At 37.8% G+C, this 23,429-nt stretch overlaps 1 protein-coding gene across 7 annotated transcripts in view; it reads right to left on the bottom strand.

Moving 5' to 3' along the window:
* Nucleotides 1-620: 620 nt before the first annotated feature.
* The window catches only part of LOC137242148 (membrane alanyl aminopeptidase-like), a 164,084-nt gene continuing 141,275 nt past the window's right edge, over nucleotides 621-23,429 (bottom strand). For all 7 annotated transcript variants that reach the window (XM_067769527.1, XM_067769538.1, XM_067769556.1 and 4 more), the window contains exons 2-7: nucleotides 20,264-20,734; nucleotides 5,768-5,926; nucleotides 2,625-3,099; nucleotides 2,312-2,553; nucleotides 1,112-2,239; nucleotides 621-1,036 (exon numbers count right to left, since the gene is read on the bottom strand). In XM_067769527.1, coding sequence (XP_067625628.1) covers nucleotides 739-1,036; nucleotides 1,112-2,239; nucleotides 2,312-2,553; nucleotides 2,625-3,099; nucleotides 5,768-5,926; nucleotides 20,264-20,733 — 2,772 coding nt within the window. In that variant the 5' untranslated portion in view covers nucleotide 20,734 and the 3' untranslated portion in view covers nucleotides 621-738. The remainder of the gene's footprint in view (nucleotides 1,037-1,111; nucleotides 2,240-2,311; nucleotides 2,554-2,624; nucleotides 3,100-5,767; nucleotides 5,927-20,263; nucleotides 20,735-23,429) is intronic.

Here is a 23,429-nt window from a genome sequence, read left to right as displayed (position 1 = left end):
GAAAAGTTTCCAAATTAGGAGACATTTTTAAAACACCACGATCCATGCGCCACCTAGCGAAAAGTTTTTCCACCATGTTGCATTTTCATCAGGTTCTGAAGTATGTTCCAAGCTTCAAGACTCCAGCCCCATGGAAACCTCTGAAAAATAACATTAAGAAATTGCCTGATGATGATTGCGGGGTAGTTTTTGTCAGCTCATGAACTCCTTAAAATTAAATCAAATTGACATTATAATTAAAACATAAAAAACATAAACTCATGGTCTTAATACCGGTTAATCTAGTTAGTATTTCCTGAATGGAAAAAAATCAAATGTTGCGACTGAAGGGGTGTAAAAATCGCACTTTACCTTTCCTAATTTTCCAAAAACTTTCCGGGAGTCACATTAGCTGTTCGGATAGTCAAGAGGTTGAAGAAATAAAATTTTAGTTCTTTTGTTTATTACAGCATCAGACGGACCAAACATTTTAAAGGCCTGGAGGATTTGCCAATAGGCTTGATGATAGGTTTTCATTGAGAAATTTCGGTACGTGTTTGTAAATCGATTTATGCCAAAAAGAGTAATATTTCTTTGAGTGATTATCTTTCGGTTAGAGTACCAAATATAGATCATTATCATCACAGAAAATTTTTTGTATATTTAAATTACTTTAAAGTTAAATACATATACTTGCGTCTTACAGATTAATTGTATGTATGTATATTCAATAACTAAGTATGCTAAGGGTAAATTTTACTATAAGAAAAGCCCAAAAACAGAACATAGAATAACAACTTGTAAGGTAAATGAATTTTTTGCAGCCCTGTTTATTTTGCGTAAATCCAAATAAGTTTTGAAGCTACCTAGCCTAGCCTTAGCCCAAGCTAGATTCTCTTCAACTGTCTTTTCAGATGCCTCCAATGTCGTCACGGAACTACCAAATTTTAATTTGTTCTTTTGGTTGAACATTGTCAAACTCTGCTGTTCACTCTCCTTAGTAAAACGTGAAGCCATGTCGGAAATGGCTGAAGCAACCTTGGAATGGTCACCCAAACTGCAAAATAAGATTTAAAAATATCAATCCACTTAACGGTACCTACGTTATATATTTCCGAAAGGAAATACTTACGAAGTAGCAAGCTTCTCAAAGTTATCGGTGACCAATTTAAAGACTGGTGCCACATTTTCGTTGTTAGATGTGTATAGGCTGCTGAGTGCAGATGCCTTATCCTGCCGACGAATATCATCGCTTATGATTGCCCAAAAGTATTTCTCTATTAAATCAATATTCTTCACACACCCTAATGAACTTATGATAAGGGTTTTCTCGGTTGCAGAATTGCTTTTTAAAAATTTTTGAAACAATGTATCATAATCACTTTCATTACCATAACGCAAAGCATTACAATACACAACCGAACGAATATTCACAGGCACTGCAGTCGTGTCAATTTTGGCAAAATGTTTTTTTGATTTTTCAATGCAATCTACATTACCGAACTGACACGACCATGATAAGATTTTATCTCGGGTGTAAATATCCGATGCAGTATCGGAAGTGAGCTCATCGAAACCAAGTTCCTTGTACGCCTTATCAGTAAGTTCAAGAATGTATTCGGCAAAGCTTTGAATATCACCACCGAAACGAATGTGGATATATGAATAACCACTAAAGGCCGAGCTCCACGGCACGTATTCGATTTCAGTCGCTAAATACTCGAGTATTTTGAGGGCTAAGTCATATTCTATGACATTAGCGCGCGCTAAGTTGAAAAGATCATCAACTATTTGTGCACGATTTAGTAAGTGGATACCACCCCAGTTATCAGAAGCTAAAGCTTTTTTGATGGCAAGCCAATTACTTTCATCATAGTTGACGCGGTAGTAACCAGATTGTTGTATATTAAAAATTACCCACTCGACTTTGCTATCCAAAGAAAATTTTTCCTCCGATTTTGAGGGATTCAAATAAAACTTAGGAGCTGTGGCCCTGAAGTTTTTAGCGTTACTGGTCGTATAAGATAGGGGAACAGTGTAAAGTAAGGAAGTATCAGAAATTTCCTGATCCCTTAGTAAGAAACGTTCCTGTTTAATGCTGTAAAACTTTTTATCATCAGACAGTTTTACTGTTATAAGAGGATAGCCAACTTGTTTTGTGAATCCATTGAAAACGGCTTCGGCAAATTGTTTAGTATCTTCAGGCCAATGTTCAAACCAAACTTTGAACAAATTCGCTGGTACGGTGTTCTTATATTGGCTATGAAAGTAGAGGAAAATGTGTTTAGTATATGGCGCAAACTTTCAGCTCGAACTTATATTATATATATACTTTTTCTTGAGATATGCTTGTAACGAAGCTTTGAAACTTTCTTCACCCATTGCATATTTTATCATGCGGATAAAAGTGGCTCCCTTACTGTACGTAATACTGTTGAACATACGGTTTATGTCAGCAGCTGTATTAGTATTTTCATCGCTCATGGGATTGGTGCAGTTTGTAGAGTCCATTAACATCACTGATTGAACTTGATCGAACACAAATTGTTGATCCAAGCCCAATTTGGTTTCAACCTGTTTGATTCATATAAATTTTATTTTCAAATATAAAGCACCGACGTACAAATTACTTGCGAAAAACATACCATAGCTGATCCAAAATATTGAAAGTATCGTGCGAATCCTTCATTCAACCAAGTGTAACTCCACCAATCACAAGTCACCAAATCACCAAACCACATATGAGTCTGTTCGTGCGCTATTAAAGCGGCAATGGATTGCTTAGCATTAAGCGTTGTAGAGCTAACATCGTAAAGCAAACCTCGCTCCTTGAAGCTCAAAAGACCCCAATTCTCCATAGCACCAGCGGCAAAATCGGGAATGGCTGCCATATGCATTTTATCAATGCCCATATTATAATAATTAATACCAAAGTAGCTTTCTAATTTGTTTAAAATTTTTTGACCGACATTAAAACTATATTCCGTCTGATCGTAGTACTCTGGACGCGAAATTACACCAAATTTACCGTTATTTCGTTGCGTGAACTCGGAAACGATAAATGCCAGTAAATATGTAGACATGCGTGGTGTTGTTACGTATACGTCGTCTTGATAATCTCTGTAATATGAGTAGAAAATTGAAGTAGGTGTATTTATTTACTAGACTGAATCGAAAAAAGTTATGAAATTATTCCCATAAATTTCAAGGTTATGTCATTCCTTATATGTTTAATACCATCGTACCTTGCAAACATTGTCCTGCCCAAAATTTGGCTTGCCTACTTTTAGAAGTTGGTTCTCTCTTATCCTTATCTCCCTCTATCAATTTCTCGCCTACTTTATCTTCAATTTTTCCTTAATATTACCATCCGCCAATTATTCTCTTTTCCTCCATTCCCATCTCAACCTACTTCACCCTTCCACATCCATTCTCACTCCAATCTCACTCTTAGTTCTAATTCCACTCCCATACCAAATCCCAATTCCACTCCCACTCCCATTATCACTCCTCACAAGCGTCTATAAGAGCGAATAGAGAACATCCTCTAGTGTCCACAATTGACTCTGTTGTTGATCCTATTTCCACAGAATTTTTTTTCTCTTACACATGGACAGCACCAAGCGAATGATCCTAGGTCTATTGTCCTTGAAAACCTCTAGTTCGATAGCCTGATGCGTCTTGTAATCAAAAGCTCCTGAGATGTCTATAACGGCACATATGGATATGCTTTTAAAATTACGTTGTGAAAAGATTATCCGTGGATTTTCCTCTCTGGTAGAAAAATTGACTCCTACACATGGGTCAATATGACGATGGCGGTTGCTCGCGTTTTGCCGGTTTTGGTATAAATACGACTTTGACTTTTGCCTATCTCTTTGAAATGCGGTCTAACAGCGGAAGATTTTATAAAATATATTCTTGCTATTTAGTCAGAAAGATGAGTTGTAAGCAAAAGTTTGCGCGCCTCTGGCGGTGCTTAGTGTAGCTCCCATCAGGTTTTTTCAAAGTGCCTATAGTGTTTCTGTGACCCATCGCAAGAGATTTTTGGAGTCACACTGCTGTCGGAAGGTAGTTAATCCTCGCATATTGTTCACTTCAAGTAGCCCTCTGAGGTGTTGTGGTTGTTATTATTGTAGCAGTGCTTCGCCTTATCGAAAAGGCGGGACCCTTCGCAAATCTTCATCAATATCCTCTAACGGGAGCGCGAGGAAGCTTCCTTCAACAGCGTTGGATCAGAGGCATTCGGCTTTTGGAAGAATTGGTTACACATTGCAATTGAAAAGATGATTTGTGTCATGTGCGGATAAGTTCAAAGAGGTGCATACATTGGATATGTCGGGGTTGTTAGGTTGTGGAGGTTTATTTCCATAATTGCGAGTTGCAGATATTTGTCTTTAAGAACGGAGTTCTCTCGGAAATTGCTCCCATAATAGTCCGAACACTTTTGTGGTTCTTTGAGGGCTTTTTCATGCTGATTTTCTTCATACGGCTGAATTCTTAAGTGCCACATTTCTTCACTGAGCTTACGGAGACGACTCCTAAGTTACGGTGAGGTGAGGCTTCTTTAATCAGATGTCTGTAGGGATGCCCAGGTTAGTGGAAATCCAGCAAAAACTGTTTCTTCAGCATTTTTTCTCTACTTTAGAGGGATTATTTCTCTCCTTTAGGGAATTATTCTCGCCTCACTGGGTAGATCGTAATATGGAGACATAAGAAGACATCCCGTGGCTGTTCTGAGAGCAGTGTTTTGATAGGTCTGAAGTTTCCTTCGGTGTGCTTTTTTAAGCCTCGGGTACCATATTAGGGACGTGTAGGAAACAAGCGATCAGTCAATTGCTTTATAAGTGGTTATGAGCGTTTCTTTATCTTTGCTCCAAGTACTACCGACAAGAGACTTGAGGGTCATTTTACGGCCCTGTATTTTAAGTTTGGTGCAGCTGAATGCTTCCAAATATGTAGGTACTGATCGAACGTTACAGCCAGTATTTTTGGATGTAAGATAGTCGGTTGCGTAAGGTCACCGACATGGATGTTCAATATGGTCGACATTTGCTTTGTTTACTTTGTAAATAAGGTCGCCGAGGATGTAGCCGTTGAGTTTGTCAGATTTCGCGAGGTGAAAAAACTGGAAGGACTAGGGAGATAGTTGTTGATTTTAAAGCATAGCTCATCAATAGATGAGGTCTTCTTAGCTCTTTGTTGTATGACATTTGAGGGGTTCTGTACGGATCGTAATCGCCCTCAACTCCTGCTTTATTGAACAGCTTCTTATCTTGGCATCTTAACTATCCAAGTATTTTGTGGTATCTAACTTGGTTATTTCTACGTAATGATATTTTAAGTTATTTGCGCCAGCTAATTGAGTTTTAAGCGTTTAATGTAGTCTTTCTGTTTCACCGAGCTTTGAAGAAACGATTTTTAAAACTTGTTACATCGATTTGGGTTCCTTTGTGAAGTCTTGTTGAATATTAATCGTTTTTCTAAATATCAGAGTGGTAAGGAATATGCATTGCGATTATATGTGTAATCGATTACTTTAATCATAATTCGCATTTGTATAAATCACGACTACTGTAGTCATTAACTTAGGTAACAGCGATTATAATTGTAATGACAATCTAAATCACCATATAATTATAATGGTTATTGCTTATATAGTAGAAAAACAGTAACTAAGGTTATCAAATTGCTTTTTTGCTTTAGTCGAGGGACGCCTCTGCAAGGAGAGCGACAGTCATGATGGCAGAAAAAATTTATTAAAATGTATACACTGCTCAAAACTTACCCGTAATTAATCGTCTTCGAAATGCGGGTATTACTAAATGTATTATAGTGCCTCGGACGTCTGATTGTTAAGTCGAAGGTGGCTTTGAACTTTGGCTCGTCGAATGAGGGGAAGGCACGGCTTGCCTCATTCGCTTCGAATTGTGTAGCGCCGATCCATCTGTATGAAGAAATTAATCATCTTTAATATATCATTCTTAATACAGGTATATCACAGGTTTTATTGTAAACAGATTTAAATCAAAATTTCCATTATTCGAGATTTTATGATACCCCAATACAGCCTACTTGTGATATTATGTTTACATACATACATGGAATACTCCTAGAGGCAAAAAATCGGCATTGTGGTTTTTGACTTTCATTTTTGTAATGAAGCTGTATGAAAAAACAAAAATATAGCTTTCCCAGGTATAGGGTGTTTGTATTGGGTTGAGTTTGTTACATTACTTTTATTTAGTTTTAAAACTATATTACTTTGAACTTTTGTTATTTAACTTTATATTAAATTTTTATACTCAGTTGAGCAGAGCTCACAGAGTATATTAACTTTGATTGCATAACGGTTGGTTGTACAGGTATAAAGGAATCGAGATAGATATAGAATTCCGTATATCAAAATCATCAGTATCGAAAAAAAATTCGATTGAGCCATGTCCGTCCGTCCGTCCGTCTGTCCGTTAACACGATAACTTGAGTAAATTTTGAGGTATCTTGATGAATTTGGTACGTAGGTTCCTGGGCACACATCTCAGATCGCTATTTAAAATGAACGATATCGGACAATAATCACGCCCACTTTTTCGATCTCGAAAATTTCGAAAAATCGAAAAAGTGCGATAATTCATTATCAAATACGCATTAAGCGATGAAACTTGGTAAGTGAGTTGAGCTTATGGCGCAGAATAGAAAACTAGTAAAAATTTGGACAATGGGCGTGGCACCGCCCACTTTTAAATGAAGGTAATTTAGAAGTTTTGCAAGCTGTAATTTGGCAGTCGTTGAAGATATCATGATGAAATTTGGCAGGAACGTTACTCTTATTACTTTATGGCTGCTTAATAAAAAATTAGTAAAATCGGAGAACGACCACGCCCACTTTTTAAAAAAATTTTTTTTTTAATTCAAATTTTAAAAGAAAAGTTAATATCTTTACAGCATAGAAGTAAATTATGCCAACATTCAACTCCAGTAATAATATGGTGCAACAAAATACAAAAATAAAAGAAAATTTCAAAATGGGCGTGGCTCCGCCCTTTTTCATTTAATTTTTCTAGGATGCTTTTAATGCCATAAGTCGAACAAAAATTAACCAATCCTTGTGAAATTTGGTAGAGGCTGAACTCCTAGGACGATAACTGTTTTTAAGGAATTTAGCAGTTCCCGAAATGGATCTATACAACGAGCTTTGGCAGTTGTCTAAATTTTTTCTTTCTTCTATTCTAATTTAAAAAAAAATTTTTTTCAATTAAGAAAAAATTTATCATAAAAATTATAATGATAAAAAATTATTGTTAGGCCTTGAGCTCGATTCGAACCCGCGATCTTGAGAAAAAATCGATATATCTTTACTAAACTCAGTTCACGTACTTATCTGAACTCACTTTGTATTGGTGAAAAAAATGGCCGAAATACGACTATGACCACGCCCACTTTTTCGATATCGAAAATTACGAAAAATGAAAAAAATGCCATAATTATATACCAAATACGAAAGAAGGAATGAAACATGGTAATTGTATTGGTCTATTGACGCAAAATATAACTTTAGAAAAAAACTTGGTAAAATGGGTGTGACACCTACCATATTAAGTAGAAGAAAATGAGAAAGTTTTGCAGGGCGAAATCAAAAGCCCTTGGAATCTTGAAAGGAATACTGTACGTGGTATTACATATATAAATAAATTAGCGGTACCCGACAGATGATGTTCTGGATCACCCTGGTCCACATTTTGGTAGATATCTCGAAAACGCCTTCACATTTACAACTAAGGGCCACTCCCTTTTAAAACCCTCATTAATACCTTTAATTTGATACCCATATCGTACAAACAAACTCTAGAGTCACCCCTGGTCCACGCTTATGGCGATATCTCGAAAAGGCATCCACATATAGAACTAAGACTCACTCCTTTTTAAAATACCCATTAACACCTTTCATTTGATACCCATATCGTACAAACAAATTCTAGAGTCACCCCTGGTCCACCTTTATGTCGATATCTCGAAAAGGCGTCCACCTATAGAACTAAGGCCCACGCCTTTTTAAAATACTCATTAACACCTTTCATTTGATACCCATATCGTACAAAAAAATTCTAGAGTCACCCCTGGCCCACCTTTATAGCGATATCTCGAAAAGGCATCCACCTATAGAACTTTAGGCCCACTCCCTTTTAAAATACTCATTAACACCTTTCATTTGATACCCATATCGTACACAAAAATTCTAAAGTCACCCCTGGCCCACCTTTATGGCGATATCTCGAAAGGGCATCCACCTATAGAACTAAGGCCCACTCCCTTTTAAAATACTCTTTAACACCTTTCATTTGATAACCATATCGTACACAAAAATTCTAAAGTCACCCCTGGCCCACCTTTATGGCGATATCTCGAAAGGGCATCCACCTATAGAACTAAGGCCCACTCCCTTTTAAAATACTCATTAACACCTTTCATTTGATACCCATATCGTATAAACAAATTCTAGAGTCACCCCTGGTCCACCTTTATGTCGATATCTCGAAAAGGCGTCCACCTATGGAACTAAGGCCCACACCATTTTAAAATACTCATTAACACCTTTCATTTGATACCCATATCGTACAAACAAATTCTAGAGTCACCCCTGGTCCACCTTTATGGCGATATCTCGAAAAGGCGTCCACCTATAGAACTAAGGCCCACACCCTTTTAAAATACTCATTAACACCTTTCATTTGATACCCATATCGTACAAACAAATTCTAGAGTCACCCCTGGTCCACCTTTATGTCGATATCTCGAAAAGGCGTCCACCTATAGAACTAAGGCCCACACCATTTTAAAATATTCATTAACACCTTTCATTTGATACCCATATCGTACAAACAAATTCTAGAGTCACCCCTGGCCCACCTTTATAGCGATATCTCGAAAAGGCATCCACCTATAGAACTAAGGCCCACTCCCTTTTAAAATACTCTTTAACACCTTTCATTTGATAACCATATCGTACACAAAAATTCTAAAGTCACCCCTGGCCCACCTTTATGGCGATATCTCGAAAGGGCATCCACCTATAGAACTAAGGCCCACTCCCTTTTAAAATACTCACTAACACCTTTCATTTGATACCCATATCGTACAAACAAATTCTAGAGTCACCCCTGGTCCACCTTTATGTCGATATCTCGAAAAGGCGTCCACCTATAGAACTAAGGCCCACACCATTTTAAAATATTCATTAACACCTTTCATTTGATACCCATATCGTACAAACAAATTCTAGAGTCACCCCTGGCCCACCTTTATAGCGATATCTCGAAAAGGCATCCACCTATAGAACTAAGGCCCACTCCCTTTTAAAATACTCTTTAACACCTTTCATTTGATAACCATATCGTACACAAAAATTCTAAAGTCACCCCTGGCCCACCTTTATGGCGATATCTCGAAAGGGCATCCACCTATAGAACTAAGGCCCACTCCCTTTTAAAATACTCATTAACACCTTTCATTTGATACCCATATCGTATAAACAAATTCTAGAGTCACCCCTGGTCCACCTTTATGTCGATATCTCGAAAAGGCGTCCACCTATGGAACTAAGGCCCACACCATTTTAAAATACTCATTAACACCTTTCATTTGATACCCATATCGTACAAACAAATTCTAGAGTCACCCCTGGTCCACCTTTATGGCGATATCTCGAAAAGGCGTCCACCTATAGAACTAAGGCCCACATCCTTTTAAAATACTCATTAACACCTTTCATTTGATACCCATATCGTACACAAAAATTCTAAAGTTTCTCTTGGCCCGCGTTTATGGCGATATCTCGAAAGGGCATCCACATATAGAACTAAGGCCCACTCCCTTTTAAAATACTCATTAACACCTTTCTTTTGATACCCATATCGTACAAACAAATTCTAGAGTCACCCCTGGTCTACCTTTATGGAAATATCTCGAAAAGGCGTCCAGCTATAGAACTAAGACCCACGCCCTTTTAAAATACTCATTAACACCTTTCATTTGATACCCATATCGTACAAACAAATTCTAGAGTCACCCCTGGTCCACCTTTATGGCGATATCTCGAAAAGGCGTCCACCTATAGAACTAAGGACCACACCCTTTTAAAATACTCATTAGCACCTTTCATTTGATACCCATATTGTACAAACGCATTCTAGAGTCACCTTTGGTCCACGTTTATGGCGATATCCCGAAAAGGCGTCCTCCCATAGAACAAAGGCCCACTCCCTTTTAAAACACTTATTACACTTTTCGTTTGACACCCATATTGTACAAACGCATTCTAGAGTCAACCCAGGTCCACTTTTATAACGATATTTCGAAATGCGTCCACCTATAGAACTTAGGCCCACTCCCTTTTAAAATACTCATTAACACCTTTCATTTGATACCCATATTGTACAAACGCATTCTAGAGTCACCCCTGGTCCACGTTTATGGCGATATCCCGAAAAGGCGTCCACCCATAGAACAAGGGCCCACTCCCTTTTAAAACACTTATTACACTTTTCGTTTGACACCCATATTGTACAAACGCATTCTAGAGTCAACCCAACGAAATTCCGAAATGCGTCCACCTATAGAACTTAGGCCCACTCCCTTTTCAAATACTCATTAACACCTTTCATTTGATACCCATATCGTACAAACAAATTCTAGAGTCACCCCTGGTCCACGTTTATGGCGATATCTCGAAAAGGCGTCCACATATAGAACTAAGGCCCACTCCCTCTTAAAATACTCATTAACACCTTTCATTTGATACTCATATCGTACAAACAAATTCTAGAGTCACCCCTGGTCCATCTTTATGGCGATATCTCGAAAAGACGTCCACCTGTAGAACTTAGGCCCACTCCCTTTTAAAATTATCATTAACACATTTCATTTGATACCCATATCGTACAAACAAATTCTCGAGTCAGGCCTGGTCCACCTTTATGGCGATATCCCTAAATGGCGTCCATCTATAGATCTATGGCCCACTTCCTCTTAAAATACTCTTTAATACCTTCCATTTGATACACATGTCATACAAACACTTTCCAGGGTTACCCTAGGTTCCTTTTACAACATGGTGATTTCCCTTACTTTGTCTCCACAGCTCTCAACTGAGTATGTAATGTTCGGTTACACCCGAACTTAGCCTTCCTTACTTGTTATACTCAGTTGAGCAGAGCTCACAGAGTATATTAACTTTGATTGCATAACGGTTGGTTGTACAGGTATAAAGGAATCGAGATAGATATAGACTTCCATATATCAAAATCATCAGTATCGAAAAAAAATTCGATTGAGCCATGTCCGTCCGTCCGTCTGCCCGTTAACACGATAACTTGAGTAAATTTTGAGGTATCTTGATGAAATTTGGTATGTAGGTTCCTGGGCACTCATCTCAGATCGCTATTTAAAATGAATGATATCGGAAAATAACCACGTTCACTTTTTCGATATCGAAAATTTCGAAAAATCGAAAAAGTGCGATAATTCATTACCAAATACGCATTAAGCGAGGAAACTTGGTAGGTGAGTTGAGCTTATGACGCAGAATAGAAAACTAGTAAAATTTTGGACAATGGGCGTGGCACTGCCCACTTTTAAATGAGGGTAGTTTAGAAGTTTTGCAAGCTGTAATTTGGCAGTCGTTGAAGATATCATGATGAAATTTGGCAGGAACGTTACTCTTATTACTTTATGTCTGCTTAATAAAAATTAGCAAAATCGGAAAACGACTACGTCCACTTTTTAAAAAAAATTTTTTTAAATTCAAATTTTAAAAGAAAAGTTAATATCTTTACAGCATATACGTAAATTATGCCAACATTCAACTTTAGTAATGATATGGTGCAACAAAAAACAAAAATAAAATAAAATTTCAAAATGGGAGTGGCTCCGCCCTTTTTCATTTAATTTGTCTAGGATGCTTTTAATGCCATAAGTCGAACAAAAATTAACCAATCCTTGTGAAATTTGGTAGAGGCTTAGCTCCTAGGACGATAATTGTTTTCTGTGAAAAAGGGCGAAATCGGTTGAAGCCACGCACAGTTTTTATACACAGTCGACCGTCTGTCCTTTCGCTCGGCCGTTAACACGATAACTTGAGCAAAAATCGATATATCTTTACTAAACTCAGTTCACATACTTATCTGAACTCACTTTGTATTGGTGTAAAAAATGGCCGAAATCCGACTATGACTACGCCCACTCTTTCGATATCGAAAATTACGAAAAATTAAAAAAATGCCATAATTATATACCAAATACGAAAAAAGGAATGAAACATGGTAATTGTATTGGTCTATTGACGCAAAATATAACATTAGAAAAAAACTTGGTAAAATGGGTGTGACACCTACCATATTAAGTAGAAGAAAATGAAAAAGTTTTGCAGGGCGAAATCAAAAGCCCTTGGAATCTTGGAAGGAATACTGTACGTGGTATTACATATATAAATAAATTAGCGGTACCCGACAGATGATGTTCTGGATCAACCTGGTCCACATTTTGGTAGATATCTCGAAAACGCCTTCACATATACAACTAAGGGCCACTCCCTTTTAAAACCCTCATTAATACCTTTAATTTGATACCAATATCGTACAAACACATTCTAGAGTCACCCCTGGTCCACGTTTATGGCGATATCTCGAAAACGCCTTCACATATACAACTAAGGGCCACTCCCTTTTAAAGCCCTCATTAATACCTTTAATTTGATACCCATATTGTACAAAAAAATTCTAGAGTCACCCCTGGTCCACCTTTATGTCGATATCTCGAAAAGGCGTCCACCTATAGAACTAAGGCCCACGCCCTTTTAAAATACTCATTAACACCTTTCAGTTGATGCCCATATCGTACAAACAAATTCTAGAGTCACCCCTGGTCCACCTTTATGGCGATATCTCGAAAAGGCGTCCACCTATAGAACTAAGGCCCACACCCTTTTAAAATACTCATTAGCACCTTTCATTTGATACCCATATTGTACAAACGCATTCTAGAGTCAACCCAGGTCCACTTTTATAACGATATTGCGAAATGCGTCCACCTATAGAACTTAGGCCCACTCCCTTTTAAAATACTCATTAACACCTTTCATTTGATACCCATGTAGTACAAACTAATTCTAGAGTCACCCCTGGTCCACGTTTATGGCGATATCTCGAAAAGGCGTCCACATATAGTACTAAGGCCCACGCCCTCTTAAAATACTCATTAACACCTTTCATTTGATACTCATATCGTACAAACAAATTCTAGAGTCACCCCTGGTCCACCTTTATGGCGATATCTCGAAAGGGCATCCACCTATAGAACTAAGGCCCACTCCCTTTTAAAATACTCATTAACACCTTTCATTGGATACCCATATCGTACAAACAAATTCTAGAGTCACCCCTGGTGTACCTTTATGGAGATATCTCGAAAAGGCGTCCACCTATAGAACTAAGGCCCACGCCCTTTTAAAATACTCATTAACACCTTTCATTTGATACCCATATCGTACAAACAAATTCTAGAGTCACCCCTGGTCCACCTTTATGGCGATATCTCGAAAAGGCGTCCACCTATAGAACCCTTTTAAAATACTCATTAGCACCTTTCATTTGATACCCATATTGTACAAACGCATTCTAGAGTCAACCCAGGCCCACTTTTATAACGATATTCCGAAATGCGTCCACCTATAGAACTTAGGTCCACTCCCTTTTAAAATAATCATTAACACCTTTCATTTGATACCCATGTAGTAAAAACAAATTCTAGAGTCACCCCTGGTCCACGTTTATGGCGATATCTCGAAAAGGCGTCCACATATAGAACTAAGGCCCACGCCCTCTTAAAATACTCATTAACACCATTCATTTGATACTCATATCGTACAAACAAATTCTAGAGTCACCCCTGGTCCATCTTTATGGCGATATCTCGAAAAGGCGTACATCTATAGAACTTAGGCCCACGCTCTTTTAAAATACTCATTAATACCTTTTATTTGATACCCATATCGTATAAAATAAATTCTAGACTCACCCCTGGTCCACGTTTATGGCGATATCTCGGAAAGTCGTCCACATATAGAACTAAGGCCCACGCCCTCTTAAAATGCTCATTAACACCTTTCATTTGATATTCATATCGTACAAACAAATTCTAGAGTCACTCCAGGTCCATCTTAATGGCGATATCTCGAAAAGGCGTACATCTATAGAACTTAGGCCCACTCCCTTTTAAAATTATCATTAACACATTTCATTTGATACCCATATCGTACAAACAAATTCTCGAGTCAGGCCTGGTCCACCTTTATGGCGATATCCCTAAATGGCGTCCATCTATAGATCTATGGCCCACTTCCTTTTAAAATACTCTTTAATACCTTCCATTTGATACACATGTCATACAAACACATTCCAGGGTTACCCTAGGTTCCTTTTACAACATGGTGATTCCCCTTACTTTGTCTCCACAGCTCTCAACTGAGTATGTAATGTTCGGTTACACCCGAATTTAGCCTTCCTTACTTGTTTTATAATAAAATAGGGATCCAAAGCAAAATCTCAATTAGATCAAACTTAATGGCGAAAAAAATTGCAAAGTTTACTATGGAAGAGTATTAGTATAGTGCCATGAGAGTTGGTTTTCGTTTTGTATGATAAATGTCTGCTATTAGTTATAAAAACTTTCGAATAACCATATAGATTTCAAATCTAGAAATTATGAAGAGTCTATTGCTAAGAAACCCGTTTCATTTGGATGAGCAGTTCAATTGATATTAGGGCCCGACATTTATTTGTCCTAAAAAAAAAGTTCTAATTTTTCTTTTATTTGTAGATATTTTTGAAAAGGGCACGAAAAATAAAAAGGATGCATGATTCGTTATGAAATGACTATCTTCAGTCATCGAAATCTAACTTGCTCAGAAACTTTTGTATACAGCAAAAGGATTTAGTGTATTAATTTCAATGTAAATATGAGCCGTTTATTTTGAAAGTGGCATAAGCCATTTCCAACTCATGGTCTTAAATGCATTGTTATTTTTGAACGAATGCATATATAGATGGTTCTACAATTATAAAATAATAATAAGAATTGCATCTTTTGGATATTGGACTCTAAAAAACTGGAGGCGAGGAGAGACACAAACAAATTACCACTGAACCTAAACGACATGAAATGACTTATGCCACTTTCAAAATAAACGGCTCATATGTTTGTTCTAAATATGAACGGAACCGGATTCTAAACATGAATTTTCAAATTATTTGGATGCATCTTCTTTTTGCCATAGCCGCCAGTCCCTGCCTCATCTGGTACTACCTTCGTTTGGACTAAAAATATACATTTTTAGGTTAGCTTTGCTGGTCTATTTTGTTCTAGTTTGAACATTTTTCGTTCAAGTGTTTGCTATTATGGTAACAAAAATATTTTATTCGCGATATTAGAATCTACAAAAACCAACAACTTAATTGATTTTCTTTCCAACGCCCATTAAGTGCGGTTTTTTCAAATATACCGGATGCAACTCCTGTACAGGCGTTCGATATATGAGACTTGTAAAATAATTTTAGTTAAAATCATTAAAATTAATCCATCTAAAATAACGGTGGCCGCCGTGGTGTGATGATAGCGTACTCCGCTTACCACACCGAAGATCCTGGGTTCACGCCCAGGCAAAGCAATATTAAAATATTAGAGGTTTTTTCAATTAGAAGAACATATTTCTAAGCGGCGTCGACCCTCGGCAGTGATCTCAGTGAAAACTCATCTGCGGAGAAAAACATCCCACTCAGATTGAGTTATCGCCAAGATAACGGTACAAAACATAATTTTAGGTTGGTATTTGAGTAACGCAGAAATGGAATCGTCGTCACATGTATGCATCGACCAAATAAATTCACTGACCTCAACCCGATTGAGAACATGTGGAGTGACCTTAGAAGAAGATTGGCTTCCTTTTCATTTCAAAACTTGGATATGGCTTAGTGAATTTCTTCATTCACCTGATAATTTTGATATGTGGAAGTCTTTATTTAGTCCTATTATTTTAAGCCGTTATAAGCTACCGTTATGCGGACACAATTTATATAATGTCAGCTTTGCTCATCTAAGTAAACAATCCCTGTTATTGTTAATATTGTAACGAATTTAGTGAAACTCCGCGTATTTCACACCTTCTACTAACGTTCGTATCGCTAAATTGTTGAAATAATAACTCCAATATTCAATTATGCAAAATGGTCTTTATTAGAATAATTTCACAATAACACTTCTACTTCTCGACAGATAGCGTGCTTAAATCAAACTGGTTACTGATTCTCAGTTTTACCTCCTTTTACACTCTGTGATTTCCTCGTTCGTATACTTCTAGGCGTTTCTAGAATTTAAACTAGTTACCAGCTATAAAACTACCAGCTGTATATACAGATGCACGTATAGCTTCTCATTTGCGCGTGTATATGTTAGTGATACTTGTAAAAATTATTGCCTACTTTTGTGAGCATCTCAGATAAGATATATGCATGTGTTTGTACATTTTCTCTCCGCTGCGTGTACGTGCATATATATACACATAATGACTGATTCGTGTATGTAGATACAAGTGACTGCTTTCTTTATTGTTTTTGTGGCTTTATTTACTTAGTATCAGATTAGTGATGTGAGCATCACTTAGTGTCACTAATATTCGTCACACTGCCCTCCACCTAAGTTTGATCGTCCCGATTAGACAAATATCTCGTTCTGACCGCTGCTAGCATCTCCAGATAAACCACCCTTATATTTCGTGGTTTCCCAATCGTTTGTATGCGGTAGATGACATCACTGATAATCTTCACAACTCGGCCCGTGCCCCAACTGCACCAAAATTGGGATAGAACACACTTCCGCCGCTGAGGGTTGTATAACAATACCAAATCTTCCTCAATAAACCTTCCGAATTTTTGTTCTCATCGTACCTGTGTTTCGTCTTACTACTCATTACCCTGGGCCGTTCCCTCACATTCTGTTCTTTGGCCAATGAAGAACTACTTCGCAGAGCTTGATCCTGGCGGATTGACTTTGCATCATCAGTATCGTCTTGACGTTTCACAACAGTCGTGTGCGCTGGCTTGAAACAACCATTGCATTCTTTCTGAGAAATAATTTCGTTCGCTTTCTGCATTCATTAGGGGTTGTTAATGCCAGTATTTTTCTCGCGGGCCCTTTGGTTTTGTTTTGTTTGGCCCATTCATTCCATCAACCTTTGCCCGCTTTACTTTCTTTGACTTTTGTGGTGTCTGTTGAATCTTCTCCACCAGCACTCGCTTACTGTTGAACCCTTTCTCCAAACTGAAGTTAAGTGATATATCCTGGTTCATATAGCGCATAATCCTTCTCTGCATATCGATCCTTATATCATGTGATGCTCACATCACCACTAAGAAGTCCCTCCCAATATGACTTCATCAACGATCTCCGCCACAACGAATTTTTGTAGAATCGTGACCTTTCCAATTAACACCCCGGACTTGGTTATACTCGCCAGTGACCGTACGGAACCTCCAGGTAATGTCTTTACTCTCCTGTTGACCAGATCAGATCGAATCAAGGAATGAGATGCGCCCATATCTACAGTCAGTACACATTCTTTGGCATCCACATTCCCTCTGGCGGTAAGACTGCTTTATTTCCTTCCAATTTGCGACACAGATATCACAGGCCATTCAAAAGCTGGAGCTAGCTCTCGATCTCTACATTTTACTCGCTCTTGCTCATCCCCTCCAGCCTTGTTATTAAGACCACCCATGCTGTTGAAACCACTAGGATAAAGATCGCAATGACGTGCAATGTAACCGGGCTTCCCACATTTGAAGCATTTGGTAACTCTTTGCCTCCGCTTTTGCGGTCCTTTCAGCGCCTCCAATATTGTGTTCAACCAGTCTGGCGTTTCTACCTCCACACGGCGTGCTTTGAACGCTAGCTTACACAGAAGAGATGCTGTTTCCTGAATCAGAGCATGTGATATCCTTTCTGTGAATGTAGGTTTTGGGTTTGCGTATGTCGCTGGCTTCGTTTCCACGTCCCGTATGCCATTTATAAAGCTCTGGATTTTTACCCTTTCGGTGTATTCCACGGGTGCGTCCGCATTCGCTAAATGTGCCAGCCTTTCAATATCCGTCGCAAACTCTTGCAATGTTTCACCAGGCCTCTGAAGTAACTCCAATGGTTTGTAAGATCTCAGCTGCAGGCCCTTTCAACGCCGTGAACAGTGCAGCTACTTTATCATCCGCATACCAGTTGTTCACTGCTGATGTCTTTTCAAATTGAAGCTTAAATACCTGGAAAGGCACAGAGCCGTCAAAAGATGGAGTTTTACCTTTGGACTACTCGCTAAAACAGCTGGAGGATTTAATTGCAACTCCTGTATATGACCTCTCAAAGCATCCACCTCGGCTTCGATATTTTCCTCAAACTGCGTTATTTTCTCGTCCATACGCTCTTCAAGTTTTGATGATATACGCGCCTCTTGCGCTTCGAGTTGTACTGTTATGCGTGACTCTTGCTCTTTCAGTTGTGTTTGCATCTCTGATGTACTCTGTGTCGACTTTTCTGAAATACGCGTTTCTTGTGCTTCAATCTTCGATATTATTTCTGACGTGTATGCGTTTCTGCATAAGTGTCTTGTGTTCTTCCATCTTAGATGTTATACGGTTCTCTTCCGATTCCAGTTGAGATGACATCTCGGTTGATATTTGTGACGACATTTGCTTCAACACTGCTAGTATCGCGTTAGTGTCAACACTTGCCAATGGATTCGGAGTCTCTATCTTCTCCTCCATTTTAGTCGCTGGCTCTTTCACATCAGGATAAAAGACATACTTGTCCACATCAATTCCTTACGACTCCGTTACCACTCGTAGCCGTGCTTGAAGTTCGATCTTATTGCCGGTTGTATTCAATCCACGGTCTTTCAACTCCTTTTTCAGGTGCTGCATCTTTAATTCACTTAACTTTGCCATGTCCGAGTTGTATTCAAAATTTTCGGAATTTATTCAACACTCCCACTTCTGACACCAACTGTAACGAATTTAGTGAAACTCCGCTTATTTCACACCTTCTACTAACGTTCGTATCGCTAAATTGTTGAATAAATAACTCCAATATTCAATTATGCAAAATGGTTTTTATTAGTCTACTTTCACAATAACACTTCTACTTCTCGACAGATATCGTGCTTAAATCAAACTGATTACTGATTCTCAGCTTTACCTCCTTTTACACTCTGTGATTTCCTCGTTCGCATACTTCTAGGCGTTTCTATAGCTATAAAATTACCAGCTATAACTACAGATGCACGTATAGCTTCTCATATGCGCGTGTATATGTGAGTGATACTTGCACATATTATTGCCTACTTTTGTGAGCATCTCAGATAAGATATATGCACGTGTTTGTGCGTTTTCTCTCCGCTGGGTGTACGTGCATATGTGTAGACATAATGATTGATTCATTTATGTAGATACAAGTGACTGCTTGCTTTATTGTTGTTGTGGTTTTATTTACTTAGTATCAGATTAGTGATGTGAGTATCACTTAGTGTCACTAATATTCGTCACAATATAGTAATGTTCGAATTGAAAGCCCGTGCTTGCCAACAGTGCGAACGAACATTATTTCGGTTCGGAGGCTGCATTTAATAAATCAAAATAGTGAAACGATGTCATGCCTTGAAACCACTGCTTTCCAGCCATCCAGGCAGTGGCTATATAGGCCTATCAGTAGAACATACAACGACATTTTACTGTAAGCAATATATTTTAATTTGACCAGACTGATTATCCTTGAAGGATTCTCAAGCTATCCCCAGTTGAGAACTACTAAATGAGATTACGTGCTTTGGTTAAGATGCTTTCTCCTCGTTTAAAGACCAAAAAAAAAAAAACCCAAGCATCACAAATGCGATAGAATGAATGAATAACAAGTATTTAAGGTCTCTTTGTGTTGGACGATAAATGTCGAGTTTCATTTAAAAAGTTAAAAATTCATTAATACTCTAATTTCTATATGCTAGAATTGTTCTCGAAGGCTTATGGGACAAGGAAATACATCTTGGAAAAACTATGGAGCATCTGTGCACTTCAACTAAAAGTTTCAAACAAGATTTGTGAATTTTTTAAGAGCCGCATACTGTAAGATAAATCTTGACAAACGACCATTTTTAGAGGGTTTTTTTATATATCTCTTAACAACTTTTTATGTTATTTACCTGGTAACATTATTGGAGTCCACATAGTAACTGCGGTAGAAGCCTATCATGTCATCGTTCATTGATCCATTATAGACGAAGTGTAAAAAATAGGTTTTACCCGCTACCAATTCTGTTGTTAAGTTGTATTGAATTTTACTTGTTACGCTATTGACTGTTCCGCTGCCCAAATCGACTTTTTTGGTATTGACGGCGGCCCAGTATTCACTCGTGGTGTAATTCAAATTCTTTGAAAGCAAAGTTAATGTTTTTGTATTAACGGTTGAATTAATTTTTATTGTAACTTCTCCATCAAATGTGAATCTTTTACTCCCATCGGTTTCTAGCAAATATGGCGTCAATTTGATGTTGTAATTCCATGGACGAGTTTCAAGTGGGAGCCGATAATCATTGCCATCAGGCCCAACTGCTCTTCCGGGTCGGAATCCTAAAAATACCACCAAAGTGGCAGCAAGGTATAGCCTGCACATCCTGAAATAAATAAATACATCAAACTTTTGAATACATGGCAACTCATCGCATATAAATAGCAATCAATTAGAATCTACTTAAGCCTAAAAATTAAAACCTGAAAGTAAAAGATCTCGGGCACATGCGAAACGTAACCTTGGTATTAGTCACGTTTGTAGAAACATGGCTTTGTAATATCGTTTGCTTACACATATGTAGCTTGTGGACTCTACTCGGGCGATTTTATTCAAATTTGAATTTCGATACATATATCGAACATAGTTTGGGAATGTCAACGCATTTGTAGACCAAGTTTACAAATCTCTGTCAAAAATACGTGTATAGACACTTCAAAAAAGCCGACTTGTTGGCAAGGCTGATTCTCCGGATTTTTTCGCTGCTTATGTGGTTCCCTCTAGACGAAGTCTAACAAAAGTACATTGTCTTGTCCTCATTCAGGGCATGATCCACTTTTTTCGTCCTTTTATCTTAACTGAAAAGTGATTTTTTTTCATTCAGCGACTGTTCAAGTGAATGTAACTGTAGACATATACGGAGCGTATTGAAAACATGAAAATAAGTCTGGCAAATCTTTACGAGCAGCTAGAAACCGCAATATCTTTGAGGGCATCGGTGGAGAAATTGCTAACAGAGGGCTAAGTTTAGAAACTGATTAGTCTAAATTAGAACTTGTTGGCAAGATGGATTCTCAATGGGATTTTTGGGGAAAATAAATTTGGCTGGCAGGTCTTTGAGGTCCTTGCCCATTCCATGAACATACCTCTATTTATTTCAATCCCTTTTGGAGGATTTAAGAAACGTAATCTGGTTTTTGAGTTAGATACATATACATAAATACATTATCCAAAAATATACTTTGATCTACAAGGGTTAATGAGCTTGTTTACTATTTTTTAAGTAAAAGCTCCTTCAAAAACAAAATATTTCAGTTGTAACTTCTACTTTGTTTGATTTGGCTTGATAATATATTGGAGAATTCCAATAAGGTCCACCATGAAACAATAAAGGTGGTCAAACTTTATTTTTATCACTTTGCATTGAATGTTTTCCTCTTATACTGGACATAGAAATATAATTTTTAAAAAGGCTCTTTAGGTTTTTCTAATTTAACCTTAATCAAGAAAACTTGGCGCGATTTTCCCCCGAAGGGATTATGGCCGAACTTCTCTTCCTATTTACGTTGTGCTCCTTTAAAATTTTTCTATAAATTGACGGGGTGGCACCTTCACGTTTTTTGGCGATTGGAATGGCAACTGCAAGGCAGATGAATTTTCACTTTCATGTCAGAAATACATTCGGAGTATTTGCCAAACCACTGCCGAGAAGCTACCCCTTTTGTAAAACTTTTAATATCTTTCATGAAAATGGAATGGTATATTAAGTTTGTCACCAATCTCAAAATTGTAAGTCCTTAAAAGAGAAGATATATAAGTATACCGAATTGATCGGAAAAACGAGCTGAGTTGATTTAGCCATGTCCGCCTGTCTGTCTGTTTGAAAGCAAACTAGTCCCTAAATTTTTGAGATATCGTGATAAAATTTGGTGAGCGGGTAAATTAAACTGTGCAATAAGACATTTGTTCGGCCGGCCGGATATATAGCATATATCCCCAATGCAACCGATTTTTCAGAAAAGAGGATTTTTGTTATATATTCCCAAATTTATCAGATTATAGCTCAAAATTTCACCATATACTTTCGTATGTAGCACATATTATTGAAAATCGATGAGATCGGTCATATATATAGCGCATGTCCCCAACAACCGATTATTTAGATAAGACAATTTTCCCAATTTCTACACCATTTTAACTGCTAGACGCTTCAAACTTTAGCAAATGCTTAATTTTACGTCATATACTGTTACGCTATGGATAAGATTATTGCTCAGTCCCGTCTTTTCTTGTTTCTAATTGAAAAAACCCTTTTTTCAAAATTTTTTATATTGCTTTGCCCGTGACTTGAACCAAGGACTTTTGGTGAGAAAGGTGGAGCACGCTATCACCACACTACGGCGGCTCTTATAGGAACAAAATATAACGTATTTTCTTGCTTTAGGTACGTTGTTCAACTTAGATCCGTGTATATCCTATGTACTTTCAGACATTCTTTGAACATAAAACAAGTAAGGACGGGACTATCTTCGGCTGTGCCGAAGGCTTCATACCTTTCATGAATGGGGCTGATAATGCAAAATACTGCAAAGTACTTTGAAAAATAACACCGCTACTGCTCGACAGATGGAATGCTTAAATCAAACTGATTATCGCGCCTCTACTGTTGCTGCTTTTATACTGTGCGGTTTCCTCGTTCACCAATTTTTAGGCGCTTCCGTTTCCAGAACTTACTAGTTAGTTATCAACTATAAAACTATAACTACAGATGCTCGTGTATAGCTTCTCACATGCGCGTGTATTTGTGAGCGTCACTTCCACAATTATAATTGCATACTTTTGGGAGCATCTCAGATAAGATATCTGCAGGTATTTGTGCGTTGCTTCTCCGCTGCGTGTACGTACATATGTGTAGACATAATGATTGAATTATTGATGTGCATACAAGTCAATGCTTAGCATCGGCTTAGAGATGATAGCATCCCTTAGTGCTGCTAATTTTCGTTACAATATATTAGAATATATATCACCAAGTTTCACGTTTTTATATTGGAAGTTAAGGAAGAAATGGCAAAAACCTT

The sequence above is a fragment of the Eurosta solidaginis genome, chromosome 1 (assembly GCF_040869045.1).
Source record: "Eurosta solidaginis isolate ZX-2024a chromosome 1, ASM4086904v1, whole genome shotgun sequence".
In the NCBI taxonomy this organism is placed as follows: domain Eukaryota; kingdom Metazoa; phylum Arthropoda; class Insecta; order Diptera; family Tephritidae; genus Eurosta; species Eurosta solidaginis.
The sequence above is the reverse complement of the archived record's forward strand: the minus strand, read 5'-3'. Positions and strand labels throughout refer to the sequence as shown.